Below are 21,518 nucleotides of genomic sequence, written 5' to 3'. Positions count from 1 at the left end.
CCCTTCCAGGGAGCTCTGCCTTCTAAAAGAGGGCCCCAAACGGACCCATCTCAGATCTCGCCGTGCCTCGCAATGCGGTTGGCTAATGGGTTACCTTCTCCGGAAAAACAGGAATGCATGAAAGTTGCTGTTCCGTGGGCGAGAGGCTGTTGACTCCATTGAGACAGCTGTGAAGGGAGAAAGGAATGGTTGCCTGGCCTTCCCAAACCAAGCACTCTCAGCCAACAGAGTATTGCATCTGTTGCCAGTATTGGGATCTTTATTTTGTTAAAATTACATTTGGGGAAATATGGTAGTCTTGACTTGTTATGGCCAAACGTATCTTTACAAAATGAGTACTAGTACTGGCGATAGTTCATAGGCTTGCACCACTGCATTTGTGCAGGGCTGGGGATGCAGTTGAATTTGGGGCATAAAAGTGAAAGTTTGTGACTATACAAAAATTGTAACCTTATCTGACAGGCTTTTTCTGAAGAGAATAGATTTGGTGAATATAGTAATAGCTCATTGATCTGTTTAAGCTTTAACCTAATTTTGAACACTTGAATTTTATATCTAAACAAATAGCTCAGTTACAAATGTATATTTTCTTTATTACTTATTTTGTCAAAAATTCATAAAATGAAAGCAGCAATAAACTGAGAGATTAATCTTGCTGCAGAAGTAATATTCCTTAAGTAGTTACAAATTATATTGGAACAAGAAAGATCATGTATCTTCAATCTTAAGCATTTTTAAAGCCAAATCAAAATGAAATAAGGATAATTTAGAGACCATAGTAGTAAATGATCCAAAAGCATATAACATAAATCATTGCTCAAAGGGGACACTCTCAAATCTCTTTGTTGTGCAAACTCCAAATACTATAGAAGTAGTTTCTCACATCAAGCTGATGGCTGGCTAATAGGTTTTGTTTTGGCATTTTACTCTCTTTGCAGCATTTGAGCTATGTAAACTTTGTCCTGTAATGAAAAGTGCAGAACTGGAGAGAGCAATTAACTATAGGAAGAAAATTAAGGTTTTTCTCACTATCAAATTCAAAAACAAAAACCATAGTTAAAAAGGGATGGATTTTAAACTTTTAGTCTTAACCAACCCTGCTATCATGTCAACCTTCCTCACTCTCTGTATACAGCCCATCCACCTCAAAGATATATTAGCAATATATTTAGAATACAAAATACATGTTGATAAAATACTCTTTGGCCTGTGTTGCTATGTAAAATATCTGCAATTTTCAAAGGGACCTAAGGGAGTTAGGCATCCAGCTCATATTGACTTTTAATAGCAGTTGGACACCTAAGGTGGTTGTGCCTCTTTGAAATTCCAGGTGATACATCTGGATGATTGAAGGCACTATATAATCAGATCACACCTAAAATGTTGCATAATCAGGAGTGACACACATCTGAGTGTGTCTGATCTGTCAAATCTATGTGGTAACTTACATCATGGACCCCAACACTATAGTGCTTGAGTGCCTCCTGAGTCTTTTAAAAAATAGAAAAAACAAAAATTGTCTCCCTTTGCCATCCTAGGAGACATAGCTTGATTAATTGAAGGCGTTTTTTTTCCCTTCTCTGTTGTGTATGTGTGTGGGACATAGGGAGGGGGAAATAAGTTATATAGATCTGCATTTGATTCTGAACATAGTATAGTTACTAGTCATTCTTATTTTTTCTGGTTGTGAATTGCCACAAGTACTCCTTTTCTTTCAGTCTAGGTACAGTTCCTGTAAAAGATCTGCTTCCTACATTCACAGGCTTCCTCCTTTTGATTGATAATGCCAGTGGAATTTAGATGTGGGAAAACATCATGATAGCGGGAGAGGCAGTTTCTTAGGTTGCTAGAGGTCATTCCATGGAGGACTTCGACTATCAGGAGAAGAGCCCTTAAATTGGATTTTCTTCAACTGGGAACTGGTGTAAAGAGTAGAGCAACAGGGTGACATGCCCATGGTGACCAGTGTTACTAAGTTGGACTACTGCATTTTGTACCATCTGGACCTTGTTTAGGATCTGTGTTTAATTTTTAGGATACATCTACACTACTCTAAGAGGTGTGATTGTAGCTCATGTAGTCGTACCCACAATAGCTTTAATCTAGCTAACACGGCTAAGAGCAGCTGTGAAGAAGTGGTGCTATTGGCTTCAGAATGGGCTGTCTAAACCTGCCCAGAACCCTGGGTACCTACTTGTGTTCCTAGCCTGTGCTGAAGCCTGCATCACTGCATCTTCCCTGCTATTTTTAGTGAACTAGCTAGATGAGTAGCTCTCAACCTTTCCAGATAACTGTACCACTTTCAGGCATCTGATTTGTTACACCTCACTTAAAACCTCCTTGCTTACAAAATCAGACATAAAAATACTAAGTGTCACAGCACATGATTACTGAAAAATTGCTTACTTTCTCCTTTTTACCATATAATTATAAAAAAATCAATTGGACTATAAATATTTTACTTACATTTCAGTGTATAGTATATAGAGCAGTAGAAACAAGTCGTATGAAAGTTTAGTTTGTACTGACTTCGCTAGTGGTTTTTATGTCATCTGTTGTAAAACTAGGCAAATATCTAGATATGTTGATGTACACCCTGGAAGACCTCTGCGTACCCCCAAGTGTACACGTACCCCTGGTTGAGAACCACTGAGCTAAATTAAAGCTGATACAGGTATGCCTACGTGAGCTTCAAATTATACCTCCGATTGCAGTGTAGACATTCTCTTAGACGTGAATTGCAAAAATCACAATTTGTCACAAATGTGTGACTCACTCTAGCCAAACCTGCATCCAATAGGGCAGGAGTTCTCAAACTGGGGGTTGGGACCCCTCAGGAGGTCATAAGGTTATTATGAGGGGATCGCGAGCTGTCAGCCTCCACCCCAAACCCTGCTTTGCCTTGAGCATTTATAATGGTGTTAAATATATAAAAAAGTGGTTTTAATTCATAAGGGGGGGCTGCACTCAGAGGCTTGCTATGTGAAAGGGGTCACCAGTATAAAAGTTTGCACCTCACCCTATTGCAATGATTCTCAATGTTGTGGCCAGTAGCATTTTAATCAAATGTGTGTTTTGTGTGTGAAGTAGAAGGGGGGCTATCATTTACTTTAAACATTAGACTGAATATATATTACCCAACAAAGGACTTGAATACATTGTAGTAAAAATAACTTGCATTCTTCAGGATAAAAATAAATGTGTGCTTTACTTTTACAGATTCCATGTAAAAGCTGGATGGTGGCTCACTTGATTGTAGAGAAGATAAAATTAAAAATCAAGTTAATCTCTCAGGAAATGCTTGGGTGTATATTTTAAATCCTAAAATTAAAACGTGCTTGAAGCCAAAATGCCCATATACACAGTTCCTACTAGAAACCACACGGATGTGCTTGGTGTTTCTTCTTTCCAAAACAATCTTCCACAAAATACCTTTCCTAAAAGCAACAGGTTTGGACAGCAGCTTAAATCACAGGGACCAGAAAATGAAAAAGATAATTCTCTCTCTCTCTCTCTGACTAAGACCAAAGAAATAAATAGGACCTATGTGATTTCTGCCTGTAAAAATGCAGGTGATACTTCAGTTACATTTAAACCTGAAGGTAGGTTAACTCTCCAGAGAAGAACTGGAGCAAGCAAAATATCCACTTCTATTGATAAACAGTTGGAGAAGAACACAGCACAAGACATTGAAAATACCCAAACAGATGGAAGACTTACCCTGCAGCGACGTATGCGGACTGGATCAATAGAGAAACATAAAACCAATAAGAACAGTGAACCTGGGATAGAAAATAGTGATTTTGTTGTTGCACAGACAAACAACAAAAATGTATTTCCACCAGGCATTAGTACTAACAACACCCATTACATTAAATCTAGTACTCAGTTAGTTGAAGGTCAGATGAATGGAAAGAGATGCTCTGATCTGAAAAATAAAGATTCCCTTGCTAATCTTAATGGTTCAAGTGGAAATGAGAATAGTAAATGTTTGAAATATAGGACAACTATTGCTGATGCCAAAATTCAAAATGATGTTCCTAGATCAGCACATTTAATAGCAACAAAACTTGTTAACAGGACCCCAGGGGTAAAGCTGAATGAAAAAGATAATTTTAATGAACTGACTGGAAAGGAAAGGATAGGAAATTCAGTTGCTAAATATGGCAGTTTGGAAAGACAAAGAACACCTAGGAACGGTGGTACAACAGAAGGAATAAAGGCTACACCAATGCGTGGCACTCTTCAGGATGCCAAAAGTCCAGCTTCGTCTACTCTTAAGAACAGGACTCCTTGTCTTCAAGTTACACAGAAAAAGAACACCAATGCATCCAACTCTTTGTCCATAAGTAGAAGTGCCAGGGCAGAAGAGAGTCAAATATTTATGCAACCTGCTGCACTTAAAATAAAAACTGTAGCTCAGAACACTTGCACAGACGAAAATCCTTTCAAAGTAGAAAACAGTAAAGTGACTGTGGCTGTGCGAGTAAGGCCCTTCAGTGACAGGTTAGTAATCAACTGTTTTCAGAGATTGATTTGGACAGTTTAAAATAGTTTCTGCAGTATATGTTCAAAAGAATCGTTATTATCTTGGTAGAAGCAATGTAATATAATTTTTAATTTGTTAGTTATGTTTAACTGCTAAAGTTTCCTGAATCATTTCAGTTGATCTACTAGGCAAACAGTTACAGTGCATAGTTAGAAAGGATGTAGCAAGTATTTTATTTAACCATATTAAAAATCTTCAGCTTTATTTTAAAGTCAATCTTTCATTTTAGCGTAGGTCTATTTTATACACTGAGCTGAATTAAATGTGTGGTATCATAAACAACCTTTTTATACATATCAGGTAGGCAGTATGGTCCTTCTATTAAAGATGTTCATTCGCTTGACACATAATGTATGTGAAAAGATCTGATTTCTTTCTAAATAAAGAAAAAAAATTTAAAAAGCACATTAATGTAGTTCAGGCTAGGATGGGCAACCACTGGTAGATAATGTTATAGGTCACTGCTCCATGTAAAAGACTTGTTTATTTTTTTTCTGCAAAATTAAACAGTTCTTTATTAGATGATAATGTTCTACATAAAGGTAAAACACCTTGGCTCTTTAGAAAATAATTGATCACAAAATAGATTGAGTTGACCACCATAACATACTTTGTTTTTAATGTTACATTTATCTGTAAAGTTTGCTTTTGTGTCTTATTCAGAGAGAGAAAAGAAAAAGCATCCCAAGTGGTCTCAATGAGTGGCCAGGAGACAGTCGTGCGACATCCAGAAACAAAACAAGTGTACGACTTCATTTATGACTTTTCATTCTGGTCTTTTGACCACTGTCATCCTAACTTTGCCAGCCAGAAGACGATCTATAAGGCATTGGCAGTACCGCTCCTAGAAAGAGCCTTTGAGGGATACAACACCTGTCTTTTTGCTTATGGACAGACTGGTTCTGGAAAATCATATACGTAAGTTTCATTGCAAGTGTTATAATTTGGAAATGTTTCTGTTGGAGCCGAATTTATAAATCACCTGGGTTTGCTAAAAGAGGCCTAATTTAAATAGGCTTGTAAATGATTGAGTTGTTAAGCTTTTGAAAATCTGCTATTTAACACTTATAATAGAAATTAAGATAATCAGAGCTGGACAAATACTATTAATTGAATGTTATTATGCTATTATTTCAAGGGCTATGTTACTTCCATTGTTTGATCTAATGAATTCAAGTCTGGGGCACTGGCTTCAGCTAAAGCAGAATTAATATTGTTTGGCTGGGCAATATTGAGAAAACATTTTTTTCAGTATGGTTATCTTAAAAACAGTAACAAACGTTTGCCAGAAGCTGTGAATGAGCGACAGGGGATGGATCACTTGATGATTACCTGTTGTGTTCATTCCCTCTGGGGCACCTGGCACTGGCCACTATCGGAAGACAGGATACTGGGCTAGATGGACCTTTGGTCTGACCCAGTAGGGCCATTCGTATGTTCTTAAATGTATGTCTTCTAAGGATCTTCGATTTGAATTCCAGTGTTGTATGTGTAATAAAATCAAACATGTATCAATGTGCCTAGAGGATATTAATAGCACTTGGCAGGCAGCTTTATCAAACCCACAGAGGCTTTAGTCCAGAAATGCCTCAAACCCCAAAAGATTCTTCTTTACATAGTAAAGTAATGTGGGATTATCAGAAGAGGTCAGCACTGGCTTAACTTGGCTCCCAGTGAAGTTAATGGGAACTTTTAGGTTAAGGTTAAGGCTGAGTGCTTCTGAAAATCCCACCCTTTTTGTTTGTTGTAGTTTAACAATTTTTTGTGAAATGGACATCATAGCGAGCGTGCTGCTTACTAAAGAAGCCCTATAAGCAGAAATAGTTACGTCTATAGTTTCTCAGGAATGAAAGGAAGGAATGTTGTAAGGTGATCCTGATCTTCTTTTTAAAAAACACACACTCCCTCAACCCCCAATATTTAATCTAAAGGAAGTCAATGGGAATTTTATTTTAAAGAGACCTTTTCAACTGGAAATCTAGTAAATTTTTTTTAAAAAAGTTTCACATATGTATCTCCCACTGACTTCCTCAGCCCATTTTTGTGGTTTTACAGTCAAATGTTAGGCTGTCTTCACTAGAAATGCTGCAACAGCGCCACAATAGTACTTCAGTGTAGACACTTGCTACAGCGACGGGAGGGGTTCTCCTGTCACTTCAGTTAATCGACCTCCCAGAGAGATGATAGCTTGGTGAACAGAAGAATTCTTCTGTTGACCTAGCGCTGTCTATAATGGGGGTTAGGTCAGCTTAACTTTTAGTGCAGTCTTAGTCTATGCAAAGTTTTGGCAACATAGTTATATTGGCTAGGGGCTGTTTTTTGTTTTTCAATACTTTTAGACCGGCAAAACCCCCGACGTAGATGCAACTCGGTGTAGATGCAAAAAAACTACAACTGTTGGCACATGCTGCAGCTACAGTAGAGGTTCTGCTGAGATAGCTGTGCCAGTATAGCTAGATCAGCCAAGCATTTGTAGTGTAGACAAGCCTCAAGTTTGCCTAACTCTTTTTCTTTTTTTGTAAAGTATTTTTACTGTCTTAAACACCCAAATCTTCTCCAAACACCCACGCATCAATCAAGAGAAATGGGCTACAAGGGAAGAGTAAAAATGACTACATGCGAAATACTGCCAAATGCACAAAGTAAACAAATGGGGGGGGGGGGGGGAATATTATTTTTCCGCTAAACTTTTCCTGTTATAATTGTCTTGAGCTGTTGTTTGCAGAAGTTGTAACTGAAAATATTTAGACAGAAGTGTGTTGTTGTTTTTTAATTTTTGTCATTCTTTTGAAAACCCAATTTTGACTTGCAGTATTTAGTAAAGGTGGACTAAAACAGACACATTCAGTACTTTCTATAGTATAAAATTGTCATATTTCTAGCATCCTTCTTAAAAGCTTAAAAATGACTTGTTCTCTCCCAACTGTCATTTTTCTCTCTGGCAAACATTGATTTGTACCTCTCTGTACTAGGCTTCACAGTTCTCAGATGTTGGCACAACACTTGTGCGGGACTTCGATTAATTTATGATTCCTCTATTGCATAGCTCTTCAGTAGAAGTACACAAGATGCTGTACTTCCTACTTGAACAATAACTATTCTATGTGATTTTTTTTTTTTTAAACAAGTTTTTCAATAGCTATGTAGGGGAGGAGAATGAAGAGGACAGTACTCATTTTCATGTTAAACAAGGTCACATTTTACAGCATTTTAATGTTTGACATAAACTAGTACTGTGCTGGGATTGTAGTTTCAGAACAGATTTCTTTTTACTACTGCAGCTATGAATGTAAACATTTACTAGCTGAGTTAATGGCTGTTTTTTTCAAATTGAAACTGAAATTAAATTGAACTAAAGATGCAAAACTCAAATCAAGAAGGGTATGAACTGGAGATAATGAGGTGATTAGTATCGGAACAACTATGCCAGATTTATTTTTGAACAAACTTGTGATTTTCAAGTGAATTGGCCTCTATGCATTGATTTTTATAAATGTTGGTATACTTTGAAATGTGTTAAGTATGACTTTTTCATAAAATTAGTAGTAATGAGTTCAAGAAGTTGGACTGGTAGACAGGACTTTAAAGGGAGGCCCATAAACTTCAATTTGGAATCTGAGGATAAATTGGTTTGTATACACCAGGTCAGGTATCGATAACTTTTTTTCAGGAGAAAAAAAAAGTCTTTGATTTGTTTCTATAATTAAGTATTTGTATAATTTAGAAATGCATCTGGGATTTGAACTGTAATATGGTCTTAACTACAACATAATTAATATTTACATTAGGCAGATAAATGTAAACATCATCTTTTAAAAAACTACGTGTGTGTGTGTGTATACATTCTTTTGTAATTACAGGATGATGGGATTTGGTGAAGAACTAGGAATAATTCCAAGATTTTGTGAAGATCTTTTTACTCAAATAGCACAAATGGACACACAACAGGTATTGTGTCAGAAAGCTTATTTCTATTGTGGATGTATTGTATTAGAGTATATTGTTATCAAGGATTTTGATATTTATTCCTATCATTCTACTCTTTAGTGCTATTTTACTTCCTCCTAGTTTCTGTACTCTGCTGCTGCTTTAAATTTTGTTTTTGCTAAAACTGACAAGTAACGTTCTCTAGACAATCCAAATAATATATTGTGCTATAGTCCCATATCAGGAATAATGCAAAAAGAAATTTATACATACTATTGGTACCGTACCAAAAGGTTAGGTATTTTTTTATATATACTTTTTGTATGTAAAAGATAAAAATTTACAGAAAAAGGGGTAAATAAAAATCCTAGCAGATCTGGTGTTGATGTATAAAAATGAAACTCAGTAATAACTGTTAACGATATAGCCTAATGGTAACTATTTTTACTCTATTTAAAAACAAACATTCCTCCTCTCAACTTTTCTGATTCTGAAATTTTGAGAGATTTAAGAGATCCGCAGTGTAAATGGCAGAGGTTATTCTGGGTTTCCCTCTCCCTAGTCTTGGCAATGTCTTACTATTGGACAAGTCTGCACTGTATAGCGACCTTCTTGTTTACTCAGAGCATAGCTTATTTAATGTCAAGACCTCAGTTTTCTTGCTATGGTATGTGCCATTGAAAAGACAAATATGCAATCCTTTCCTAACTTAATGAATGTAAGCCCTTCTTCATTAATATTATTACTTTTGGGATAAACACAGGTGAGCATAATATGAAAAAAGGAAACCATGAAAAAGAACCAAAGTTTGAACAATTAGATGAACTGTCTCTGGTTATGTTAAAGTTATTGTGAAGTCATCTTTTAATTCACATAAAGCTCCGTGATTACTTAAGAACAATCTTTTAGGCCTGATCTACGCACACTTTTTGTATCGGTGTATGTGACTCTTTTACAAAAATAGTTATACTGACACAACCCCTAGAGTGGCTGTAGTTATCAGTGTAAAGGTTTCAGAGTGATAGCCATGTTAGTCTGTAACAGCAAAAAAAACCAGGAGTACTTCTGGCACCTTAGAGACTAACAAATTTATTTGGCTTGCCTCTAAGGTGTCAGAAGTAGTCCTAGTTTTTTTTTAATCAGTGTAAAGGTGTCTCATACTGGAGTATAGCTTATTCCCCTTCCCATATGGGAATAGCTGTACCATTATAAGCACCTTTATACTGATAAAATTGCATGCCCACTAATGGGGTTGTACCATTTTAGCTATTTGTATTATCATAGTGCCTAAGGGCCCTAGTTATCGACCATTGTGCTAGGGCCTGTGCAAATGCAAAACATAAAGACAGAGAGCTTGCAACCTAAATATAAGACATCCGATGGATAAAGACATACTAGCAGAGGAGTACAAGGAAACAGTGAGACAATACTCGCCGAATGATAGGCAGTGGTGTTGGTACACCAGCATCTTAACTCTTGTCAAGATTTTTGTAGGTATCAAGACAAAAGAACATTTAAAGGAGGTATTTCAAGGAGGATAATTAGATAGCTTTGTGGATGGGGGTGGGTTGGCTGTGAAGGGCCTTCAAAGTGAAAACAAGTAGCTTATGTCTGATGTGATAGAGGAGAAGGGAAGACAGTGAAAGGATGTAAAAAGAGAGGTGACAGCTTCAAAGTGCTGAACTAGGAAAGTGATCTTTGCAGCAGAATTCTAAATGGATATCAGTGCGGCAAGATTGCATTTGTCATATCCAGAGAAAAGGATGTTGTACTAATTGAGATGCAAGTTGACAGCCTGGATGAATGTTTTAGCTTTGTGGATGGATGAGAAGCTATACCTTAGATGTTATGCAGAAAGAATTGGCAAGATTGAGACACAGCCTGGTTGTGAAGACCTGAGAGAGGTCCAAGTCGAAGATGACACCTGGAGCATGGGCCTGATGGATAGGACAGGCAGGCTGGTGGTGGTGTCTACAGTGATTGCAAAAGAAAATCATGTGTGGTGGGAGATTAAGAGCTCTTTTAGCCATGTTGAACTTGATCTGACAGCTGGATATCCATGGGGAGATATCAGAGACAGGCTAAGATTTTAGTTTGGACAGAAGGAGACAGGCCTGTGGTTGACAGACCTGAGGGTCATCAGCACAAAGATGCTGATAGAACTTGTATTTACAGATGAGATTATACAAAGATAAGATGTAGAGGGAGCAAAGGGGACCAAGGACAGAGCCCCGTGGGAACACGGAAGGGGGGATGAGGGGCATACTTTAAAGAACACACAGAAGGCGCAAATAGAGAGGTAGGAGAATAACAGGGAGAGTAAAGTTTCATAGAAGCCAAGGCAGGACAAGACTGCAAGAAGAGCCTGGTTGACTATTTCAAAGTCGGCTGACAGGTCAAGGAGAATGAGGATGGTGTACTGGTTCTGAGATTTGGCTAAGAAGAGGTAACTGGAGACTTTGGCGAGAGCAAGGTCAGCGGAGTTTTGAGGGCAGAAGCTGGATTGAAGTTGGTATAAGATGGAATTGGAGAAGAGGAACTCCAGGCAGTGATTGTAGACAGTGTGTTCAATGAATTTACAGATGAAAGGAATGGTAGTTGGAAAGACAAGTAGGATTAAAGGTGGTGTTTTTTTTTTTTTTTAAGATGGGAAAGACTAAAGCATGCTTGTATAACTTTTGTGTTTAGGCAAGCACTTACTTTTAGTTGATCTACTGAATCCACAGTTGGAAGAGCATTCCATAAAGTCTCTAGGCCCTCAAGCATGGATTCATTATCCAAAGAAAAAGTGGCAAAAAGTAGAGTCCCAGAGCGCAGATAGAAACTTGGAGGACAAAGATAAAATGCAAGCTTTGTCCCAAAGTTTCTCTCAATACTCAGGTACATCATATATGTTTGGTACAGTAACTTGCATGGTCAAATGGAGACAGCCTTTCAGTTGTTTGAAGTTCAGCACCTCAAATGTGTTTTATCATACAGTTTATATGGGTGATATCCTTCAGTATAATAACCTTTTCGATTTCTCAGGACAACAAATGGCTGTTTGTTGTTTTGTTTTTGTTCCTCTATGATACCTTGTTTGCTTCTTTCAGGAAAGGATCAATTATAATTTAGCGGGAAGTTTTTTCAATACTCCATATTGGAGCCTATGTTATAAACCTAGAAGGCAACATTGTTACATCTGTTGCATTGGTGCTACCTAGAGTAATGTATCGGGGTAGCCATGTTAGTCTGCATCCACAAAAACAACAAGTAGTCCGGTGGCACCTTAAAGACTAACAGATTTATTTGGGCATAAGCTTTTGTGGGTAAAAAACCCACTTCTTCAGACGCATGGATTGAAAATTACAGATGCAGGCATTATTATACATTTGTAAGGTAACTCCCTTCTCTTCATGTGTAATAATGCCTGCATCTGTAATTTTCACTCCATGCATCTGAAGAAGTGGTTTTTTAACCCAGGAAAGCTTATGCCCAAATAAATCTTAGTCTTTAAGGTGCCACCAGATTCTTCGTTGTTTTTCTAGAGTAATGTAGGTCATGCCGGCTGAAGAAAGCAGTTGCATATGCTGGAGTTTGTGGAAGAGCAGGACAGTCCCATTATTCCAAGTTAGCATGTTGGAAATGATGCTAAAGCTGAATTGTTTGGTGAGCCAAAAACCATTTCAAGGAGAAAAATTGTGGTGCTCATGTGGAGAGGAACATTTATCAGATGGAGAGATCAACAAGCAAGAAATGAGCCAAACTGAAGCATCTGCAATTAGTTGGAAACACGTACTACAGCTTCTATAATTTTGCTTTGGAATCTTTGTAAGGAAGTCTAGCAGAAGGGTCACCAGGGTTGTTGAGCAGGTTAAGATGCATTCAGACAATGGCTAATCTGTATGTGGTTGTGATGGCAACTTGGTATGTATACACCGTGTATACCTATGCTTTCTAGAGAGAAGGATGGTTTGGGGTTTTGTTGAGTGATTCTTATCACAAGAAGTTCCTCCAGAGATGTGCTTTTCTTGTTTTTATGGTTACTGGGATTCAGGCTTTGCTAAGATTGAATTCCTAATAATTTGGTAGAGAGCGCTGGTTTTTGGTATTGTACTTCTTTTTTACCTAGACCAGAGAGCCTGAGAGAGGACTGAGACAACTAAATCTTACCTTGCTACAAATACAAGATACTGTCCTTGGTAAGAATGGTATGGATGCTCCCTAGAAAGAATGTTTTGAATCTTTTTCTTCAATTTATAAATCTGATTTTTGAAAGTTTATTGAAGGAGATATTAAATGTAAAACAGAGGGACATCTGGCTTATTTCACATCTTATTTGATGTTATTGTCCACATATGTAAAGATAAATTAGAGATCAAGAACATGTAATTGCTTTCTTATAGGACAGAAAAGGCTGCATACAAGTGTTTGGTGACTAAATTTTGCTGATTATAAAATAGTGAGGGTAATTTTGAGTGAAGTTTATACAGGAAGGTTTCTTTGCTTTAACTTGCTTAAATTTCTTTATCTATTGCCAAAGTATTCAGCACATCAGCATACATAAATATATTGGTATTCACAGCTACGAAGCTTATAAATCATTTTGCTTTACTGTGAGGCACAGAAGTTATAAAAGTTTTGTTAGGCATTGAGGAATCTAAGTAGTATACGGCTGAATTTAGCAATAAAGAGTATCAAATTATAGTTTCTAATAAATGCCAATAGAGTGGATATAAGTGACTGTCTATGCTTATGTGCTGTGAATAAGTGATTCTGTTGCCATAAATCATCTAAGTTCTATTTTTCTCTGTATTGTCATTGTTTTACTTCAGTCTTCTTTGCTCCTTAAACAATACATTTCAATTTTATAAATACTACAGGAGTCTGGGAAGGGGTGAGTACTGTCATGGAAAAATCCTCATTCAATAAATTAAGATAATTGTGGATACCAGTTATGACAATGCATGTCCCTTTTCTGAGGCAAGGTAAAAAATCACCTAAGTGTGCCAGCTCCACCAGTCAGAATCTTTATTTCATGTATTGTATTTATCATACTGTGGAAGCTTAGTCCATAAAAGAATATGGGACTCCTGCAGGAGTGAATAAAACTTTTTTTAATGTATTAGAAGCACAATGTTGACATGTCATTTTTTTTATTATTTTTTTTTAAATCTCAGAAATTTCACAGCTGTGGAAAGCAGTGGATAGAATTGTAATAAGTTTGTATACTTAAGATTTCTTGTCTAGGATCTTGCTGCTGTTGGAAGAGGACTTCAAAATGAAAGCTTGCACCGGTGGCGTAGAATACCTGCAGCTTCCATTAAATGTGTTGGCTAGAAATGACAAAAGAAGTCTGGCAGAATATCTGACTCATATTTATTTTTTTTTTAAATTAGATTTTGTACCATTTTGAAATGAGCTATTTTGAAGTCTACAATGAGAAAATTCATGATTTGCTCATCTTTAAAGCTGAAAATGGACAGAAGAAACAACCTGTAAGTTACTACTCATAATATAGACACTTAATATATCTGTCAATATACAAGATGTAGTGGCACCTGTCTTCTAACTGGAAGGATATGGTAAGCTTCCTGTCAGGCAAGCTTGGAAGTTGTTGTATAGGTAGATTATGTAGCAATATTGTTGTGTGATAAGCAAGAAGAAAGAAATGAGCACATCTCCTAATATTTTACCTTTGTTATAAATGCTCCTACTAAATAAGAGTTACAGAGAAGATGGTACACACATTGGACTGCTATGAAGCATCTTTAGCTATGTACTCAGTGCCTAGAATTTATACTGGTACGAATTTTAAAAATACATTGTTATGCCAGTTTCAATAAAATATTGTCAAATTATAAGGTAGTTTTTAGATTTAAGGTTGTTAAATATTAACTGAGTAATATTTTGCAGACTAAATTTTATTTTTCTCCACTACTGCATGACCAAAAAGTTTTCAGCGATAAAATGAAGAAACATACACTGATTTTGGGAATCTTTGTTCACCCAAATGCTTTTACTAGTCTGTCCACCTTTCTGCTACTGATATTGATGATGCCCCTGCATAGAAGAAGTTAAAAACAGAGCCAGGGTTATTTCTAATTAAAGTAACATTGTGAGAAACCTGGAATCTGCAGATAGGGCTTTAATTTAATTTTGCCCATCAGTCTTCCTCCAAGTGGAGGAATTTACTTTTTTGAGGATTGCTCTCTGAATGCCTTCTTTGTAGGGAGGGTTGCCATCCCTCTAGGATTAATACCTGGAGACTCTAGGACAAAGATTAATCATTAATTAAAGATTGTCATGTGATGAAACTTCCAGGAGTACGTCCAATCAGAATTGGCAACCCTACTTCATACCAAATTAGTTGAAGCTGATAGCATCTGAAAGAAACAGACAATTAATCCCTTCCCCAAAATTGTGATTTAATACATTGATTTTTCTATCTATCATTTCCCTAACTCCAATTCTAGGATTTTGGGGGGTTTTCTCTTTTTTTGGTCCTCTTCTACATTTACATTTTGGGGTTTCTCATGTATACCTTCCCCTGCCCCCCTGCTTTGGAGTAGCAGAGCAGAGGTCTCTGCTTGATAGACTTCAGCCCTAAAGCCGTGTTTTAAGTAGGATTTAAAGGTGTGACTGTAGATCGAGTAGCTAATTAATTCCTTTTGAAACTCTATGGAGGCAAGGCAAGTTGCTAAATTACTAAATTGTGTTAAAGAACAACTTGTCCTAGAAGGCATGTGTTAGATTGGTTTAGCTAATATGATCTAATAACACACCTTTAAATCCTAGTGTACATAAACCCTAAGGCTTTGTCTTAACTAAAAAAAAATGTGTTTTACGTTGAGAGAGATCTTGGTGTAAAATCTTAGTGGAGACAAGGTACAGGTAATTTTCACATTGATGTAGCTGGTCAAGATCAGTCTTATTTTTCCCCTACCTAAAATTGACTTTGACCAGCTACACTGGCATAAAAACGACAATGCCTTGCTTCCACTAGGATTTTACATCAAGATAGTTACCTTGATGTAAAAACACACCTCTTTGCAGTGAAGATGTAGCACTATGGAGTGGGGCTGGGGAAAGCAGAACGGTGAAAGAAAGTTTAGAAGGAAGTATTGAACAAATTGAGATCAAAGGGGAAAAACAAACATGAAAGAGGACAATTCAGGTTGTTGTGCTGCCAGTAAAAGCAGAAGATCATAAACAGATAAGAGAGAGAGAGTAAATTAAATGACAGGAGTGGGGGAAAAACAAAACAAAGAGGAGAGGGAGATTACTAAACCAAGAAATGCTGAAGAGAAGAAGAGCCCCCTACCCCCCCCCCAATACACAGCACTTATTAGTGAAATGCATTCATTTATATGCAGCACTTTTTTATTCTAGTTCTCTGCAGAGCACCCTACGGCTCTATTAAATTGGGAGGGTTAGGTTGGATGGTGATTTTGGCAGAATACATTTGCTGATGGACTTGGGCTAAATTTCTGTTAAGTCTTGGGCAGGTAATTAAGTGTGCAGGTATTTTTAAAACTTCAGTGTAAAAGTAGTAAAGAGAGTTTATAGCAAATCCCAGTTATGAATTTTCCTCAATTTTATTTTGTCCACACATTGTTACATCTTCGGTTCTATCTGGTAAGCAACAGTATATTCCAGTTTGTAACCTATTTTGGCCTGGTTATTTTTGTAATTGAGAACTCATTTTCAGTTATCCTGGTAAAATAAAGGTTTTATTATTCTTGTAATGATGTTACTCTGGAGCATTTATTGAATTTTTTTTGTAAGACCTCCTCCCACCCACCCCCCAAAAAAACCCTTCATACCATGCCATGTAGAAAAATCATTTTTCACTTATATTTTCATTAGTTTTTTTTTACTTTTAAGAGATGGTTGCATAATGGTTATGACAAATTCATATATTTGAATCGCTTTTTCTTTTACAATTATTCTCAACAGCTCCGTGTTAGAGAACATCCAGTATTGGGGCCATATGTGGAAGACTTGACAGCGTAAGCCTTAACTATTGTAATTCTAGTAAATACTTTGGCCTCATATGGCAATATGCTAGTTATTGTTCTTATGCCCTTGTGCAGTACCATTGACTTAATAAAGGCTCTGCAGATGTAAAGGTCAACCCTAGCAGGATTGGGCAGGACCCTTTATTTTGCAAAGACTTGCACACATGCTTAACTTTATGAACTGTAAATAATCTCATGGAGGCCATGGAAACTGCTCAGTGAGTAAAGTTAAGCACATGTAAATCTTTGCCGAATCAAGGCCTAAGATCCTGCCCAATCTCGCTGGGGTAGACACTTAGGCTTGTATGGTGCCTCGATGAAGTTCAGCTTTAGTGTATGTATTTGTCTATAACTCAGTAAATTTTTTCAAAAATTAAACCATTAATGACTTTTGTAGAAACAAAATGAACTGGTTTGAACTAGAACTATTTATTTGTTTTATAGGAACATGGTCAGTTCTTATTCTGATATCCAGGTAAGATGATGATGATGAAGTTTTTAAGTAATAAAAATCAGTCTTCTAATAGCTGTAAGTAAAAATCTTTCTCTTGCCTCATGGTTGCTCCTTTCTTCACTCCTGAATGCTTGTTTTCAGTGATGATAAACATGAGCTTACAAAGCCTAGTCTGTTAGCCTATGACATCTTATCTGATCTTGCAGCAGATTACGTGTGGGCAGACCCTTGTGCCCAGGTGAAATTACTTGCAGGATCGGGGCCTAAACTTCTCATTTTAATTTCTCATTTAAGTTTAGACAAAAGTAGTAGTGGTTCCATTTTTCCTTGTGGTAACACCAAGGTCTCAAAAAGTTTGCCCCATTTTGACCCCTGTGTTCAGAGGAGGAAAAAAAGTATCAATAATGCTCAAAACATTGATTAATGTTGGCATCCTACATAATTTACATCCCCAAAGTATTTTGTGGGCTACCAAAATTTTCCTTTTAGTGGCCCACGCTACTGCTAATACCAGCATGTAGATACAGTATATTTGTTCATTTTTGCAGAGCTCTTTAAACTTTTGTTAGCTGTTCACAGAATCCTTTCGCTTAATATCCTGTCTCTTATCTCTATTATCAGAGTTGGCTCGAGCTAGGAAATAAACAGAGAGCAACTGCTGCCACAGGCATGAATGACAAGAGCTCTAGATCTCATTCTGTCTTCTCCCTCGTGATGACACAGACAAAGGTATAGAGTACCTTTTTTTTTCTTTTTAATCATTGCAATAATGTAGTGGTAGAAAATTCAATTATTGTGTGCTGCCTAGAAAAGAATGAAGTAGGGGAGGGTTGTGTTAAATATACTGGGCTGAATAAAGAAGTAGTAGTCCTGCTTTCTAAGTAGCCAGGTCTGGTTTATTTTATATACTCACAGTACTATTTTTTTTAAAATGCACATTGTAAACATGTCTGAGTCATACTGTAAACTTTTCAGGACACTGCTTTTCTAATGTTTCTGCACTATATATACTTACTGCACTATAGAAATATGTTCATGGTTCAGTTATAGCAAGGGGAGAAAATTCTATAATACACAGTTTTGAATGTTTATGTCCCAGTGATGTCTCCAACATACCTGACCTGGGTCAGAGATAGGATAATGCAAAGTGTTCCAGGGACTGTAAAACGAGAAGCTACTGAAACACACCTGTGCACTCAGGTCAGTGGCACCTATCCCTAGCAGACATGAGTCTGCTCTTCCACCCTATCAGTTTGTATATAGGAGACAGAGACCCTCCACAAAGAGGCGAGGGTGGAGAAGAAGGCGAAGTAGAGCTCTTCCCAAGTCTATGGGCCTCCAATTTTTTCCTCCCACAGATTTTTTTTTCACTGATTTTCCTCAGTTGCTGCCATCACCATGCTTTGCTCTGTCTTCCCCATCAGGGCATGTAGGTCAGTGTCCTTTTCATTCACCAGTGGTTTAGTCTTGCACCAGTGGAAGTCAAAGACAACTTCTAGTGATTTCGATGGGTGCTGGATTGAAGCCCAAGTGAGTAGTAGTCCTGATACGCTCCCGAGCTGAGGTACCAAAATGTACTTCTAGGCTGCCTTTCACTTTTTACGAATTCTCCTTGTGCAGGTGTGCTACTGGAAATCCTCAGGTGTTTGTCTCTGATACTATTTACTATCCTCGCCTTACTCCTTTTCTTGTTGCAAGTTATACTATATCTTAAATGACACTCTCATTAAAAAAATAAAATGAGAAAATGTTTAACATATTGTTTAAAAGTTAATAGCGTGATAGATTTGACTCTTCACGGGGTTTTTATTTTGGTGATGAGTCATAGAAAAACATTTAATTTTGCAGACTAAGTACAGTAATCTCTCTTTTTTTTCTCTAGACGGAATTTGTGGAAGGAGAAGAGCATGATCATAGGATTACCAGTCGCATAAATCTAATAGATCTAGCAGGCAGTGAACGCTGCTCTCCAACTCAGATCAGTGAAGAGAGGTTGAAGGTAAACTGCATTTACAGTTTTGTGACATATGGTTTGTCCCAAAGAGTACAGTGTTGTGAGGCCATGAAATGAAAATGCTTTAGGTCTACACTTGTAAGAGAAGACCTATTGGTCTCAATGTTGAATGAATCTTGATGTAACGGTGTCTTTTGCATTGCTGCTCTGGTCTTTTCACAAGACTGGAAAAAAATGTCTGTAGTGTCTGCTGAATATTCTGTACTATTCATAGTTAAATTTAACTTCTTGCTTTAGTTGCTTAGCAGTTTCACTGTTTAAAATGTATATGTATGTAAATTATTATCAATCTGAGTCTCAATCACAGGTTCAGTTCAGTTCACAGGAGAATGCTGCTAGCCTGCTAGCAATTTGCCCATTTAAAAAAAAAATCTAAGTTGTAATATTTTATGTTCAGAATGAGGCTGTGCATTTATTTTTATTTCTGCTTTTATATAGGAGGGCGTGAGTATTAATAAATCACTGCTGACTCTGGGGAAAGTTATTTCTGCGCTTTCTGAGCAATCGCAGAACAGAAAGAGAGCTTTCATTCCTTATCGGGAATCTGTCCTTACGTGGTATGTATATTTCATGAAGAGCTACTATAAAGTAATCTTGGTTCTGTGGAAAACAAAAAAATGAGACTTTTATCAGACTGTAGATTCATGCATCCGTAGACTCTCACTTCTATAAATTGTATGAAATAACTATTGGATGAAGTAACGTAAACTTGAAAAATATTTTTTTTTCATGTTCTGCTAATTGTGGGTGCGTTTGAGGACTGGTATATTCTTCCTCGGTGGTTCTGTACTGTATATGAAGAAATGTGTTTCTGATGCCTTTTCTTCTCTTAACAGTGCCCTCATCTCTCTGCTGTTCCCTTTTTCTTCTGACTCTGAAGAGACTGCTTTCACATTTTTAGCATCTGTTGAATACTAAAATTCCACAAGAGAGGAAACAATCTCCTATTCCCTGCCTATATTCTGTTGTTTGCTGGCCTTGCCTTTTTGGCTCCATGATGGTTCTTTCTCTCCTAAAGACAGATTTTTCAGCAGGTTGCTGGCCTGATCGAACTAGTGACGGGTGGACATGTCACATTAGGCACAGAGTGCATGAGAGGAGGCATGGGTGGGACTCTGTGGTCTTGATCCCATCTCTGCCTCCCAGCAGCCAGAATCTGTCCTCTCTCAGCCCTCATCACTGGCACTGAACTATTCCACAGTGTCATGCACCTGGGAATCGGCTAATTTTTTTAAGATTAAGGACAAACCCTAAAACTATGAATTGCTGGTCAGCTGAGTAGTTCTTACAATACCATTCATCTGTCTCCTATAGATCAGCTGGTAGAGGCAAGTGGCCTGGGGGCTTATGCATGCCTGACACCTGAGTTTATTTTAGTCAGAATAGGGCTTTCTGTAAATAAAGGACTTTAGTTTCCATTTCTTCATTCTGGCAACTGTCATAAATACTAAATGTGGAGTGGGAAAAATGTAAAAAGGCACAGGGAGAGAAGCTTTTTTTAATTCAGGAATGGAAAAGAACTTGGGCAAAGTAAAAACTATTTCTCCTTCCGCATTCCCCTCTCATTGTCCACTCTGTAGCTAGGTGTACTGTCTTGCAAATTACTCTAAGAACTAGAATTTGTTGGCAAATTTAGAGAAGGCAACAAGGATTGTGTAATTTGATATGAGATCATCATGAGATAGAAAGTTAATGCTATTAGAACTTGCTGGGGAATGTCATCTGAATTATAGACTATTTAAATCCATTTTAATGCAGTTTTGTCACTAAAAAATGAAAGCATCATGTTGATTGCACCAAAAATTGATTTATGACCTATTCCCATAACTCTTAAAACATATTCATCTAAAATCTTCCATAGTGTTGGTACACCAGTGAAAATATAAACAAAGGCAGGCATGTTTTTTCTGCTATATTTAGGCATTTGTGATCGATGCTTTCCAAAAAAAGGAGGGCATAAATGGAAAGCAAAGAAATGCTTGTATGTAAGAGTGTCTATGGTTTGTAAGAGTCTTAAAGTATAATAGGGTGAAGTTATTTAGGTGTATAAGTAGTTGATTTAATTTTCTCTAAGTATAAGAAAAACTTGTTGTGTATCTATAAGCAGGAACAGGCTCATGTTCTGGATTTGGATATCTGGTTGAAAATCATCTTGAAATAAATAGTAAATCACACAGGATTTTTTTGTATTTAATCCCTTATGAACTCTGAGAAGTTAATTTGGTTTTTATGGTGGAAATAATTGTTTCATTTTCTTGTCAATGAAGGTTATTAAAGGAAAGTCTTGGTGGAAATTCAAAAACGACCATGATTGCCACAGTAAGCCCTGCTGCCAGCAATGTAGAGGAAACCCTTAGCACTCTTAGATATGCTAAACAAGCTCGTTTGATAATCAACACTGCCAAAGTAAATGAAGATGTGAATGCTAAATTAATTAGAGGTAAGGTGGGATTTTTTTATTTGCAAGCATTTTTAACTTAATTGTTTATGATAGATGTTGATATTAATACCCTCTTGTAATGATTGACAGCATATTTGAGGTTTATTCATTTTAACATTAAGAGTTTTCTAAAT

The 21,518-nt window shown here is 37.0% G+C and overlaps 1 protein-coding gene across 1 annotated transcript in view; it reads left to right on the top strand.

Moving 5' to 3' along the window:
- Positions 1-3,349: 3,349 nt before the first annotated feature.
- The window catches only part of KIF14 (kinesin family member 14), a 67,884-nt gene continuing 49,715 nt past the window's right edge, over positions 3,350-21,518 (top strand). Inside the window, exons 1-10 of the mRNA XM_077824940.1 lie at positions 3,350-4,506; positions 5,213-5,467; positions 8,410-8,497; positions 13,855-13,953; positions 16,415-16,467; positions 16,921-16,951; positions 17,552-17,659; positions 18,813-18,929; positions 19,383-19,501; positions 21,212-21,384. Coding sequence (XP_077681066.1) covers positions 3,350-4,506; positions 5,213-5,467; positions 8,410-8,497; positions 13,855-13,953; positions 16,415-16,467; positions 16,921-16,951; positions 17,552-17,659; positions 18,813-18,929; positions 19,383-19,501; positions 21,212-21,384 — 2,200 coding nt within the window. The remainder of the gene's footprint in view (positions 4,507-5,212; positions 5,468-8,409; positions 8,498-13,854; positions 13,954-16,414; positions 16,468-16,920; positions 16,952-17,551; positions 17,660-18,812; positions 18,930-19,382; positions 19,502-21,211; positions 21,385-21,518) is intronic.

This window comes from Eretmochelys imbricata, chromosome 8 (genome assembly GCF_965152235.1).
Source record: "Eretmochelys imbricata isolate rEreImb1 chromosome 8, rEreImb1.hap1, whole genome shotgun sequence".
NCBI classification, from domain to species: domain Eukaryota; kingdom Metazoa; phylum Chordata; order Testudines; family Cheloniidae; genus Eretmochelys; species Eretmochelys imbricata.
The sequence above is the reverse complement of the archived record's forward strand: the minus strand, read 5'-3'. Positions and strand labels throughout refer to the sequence as shown.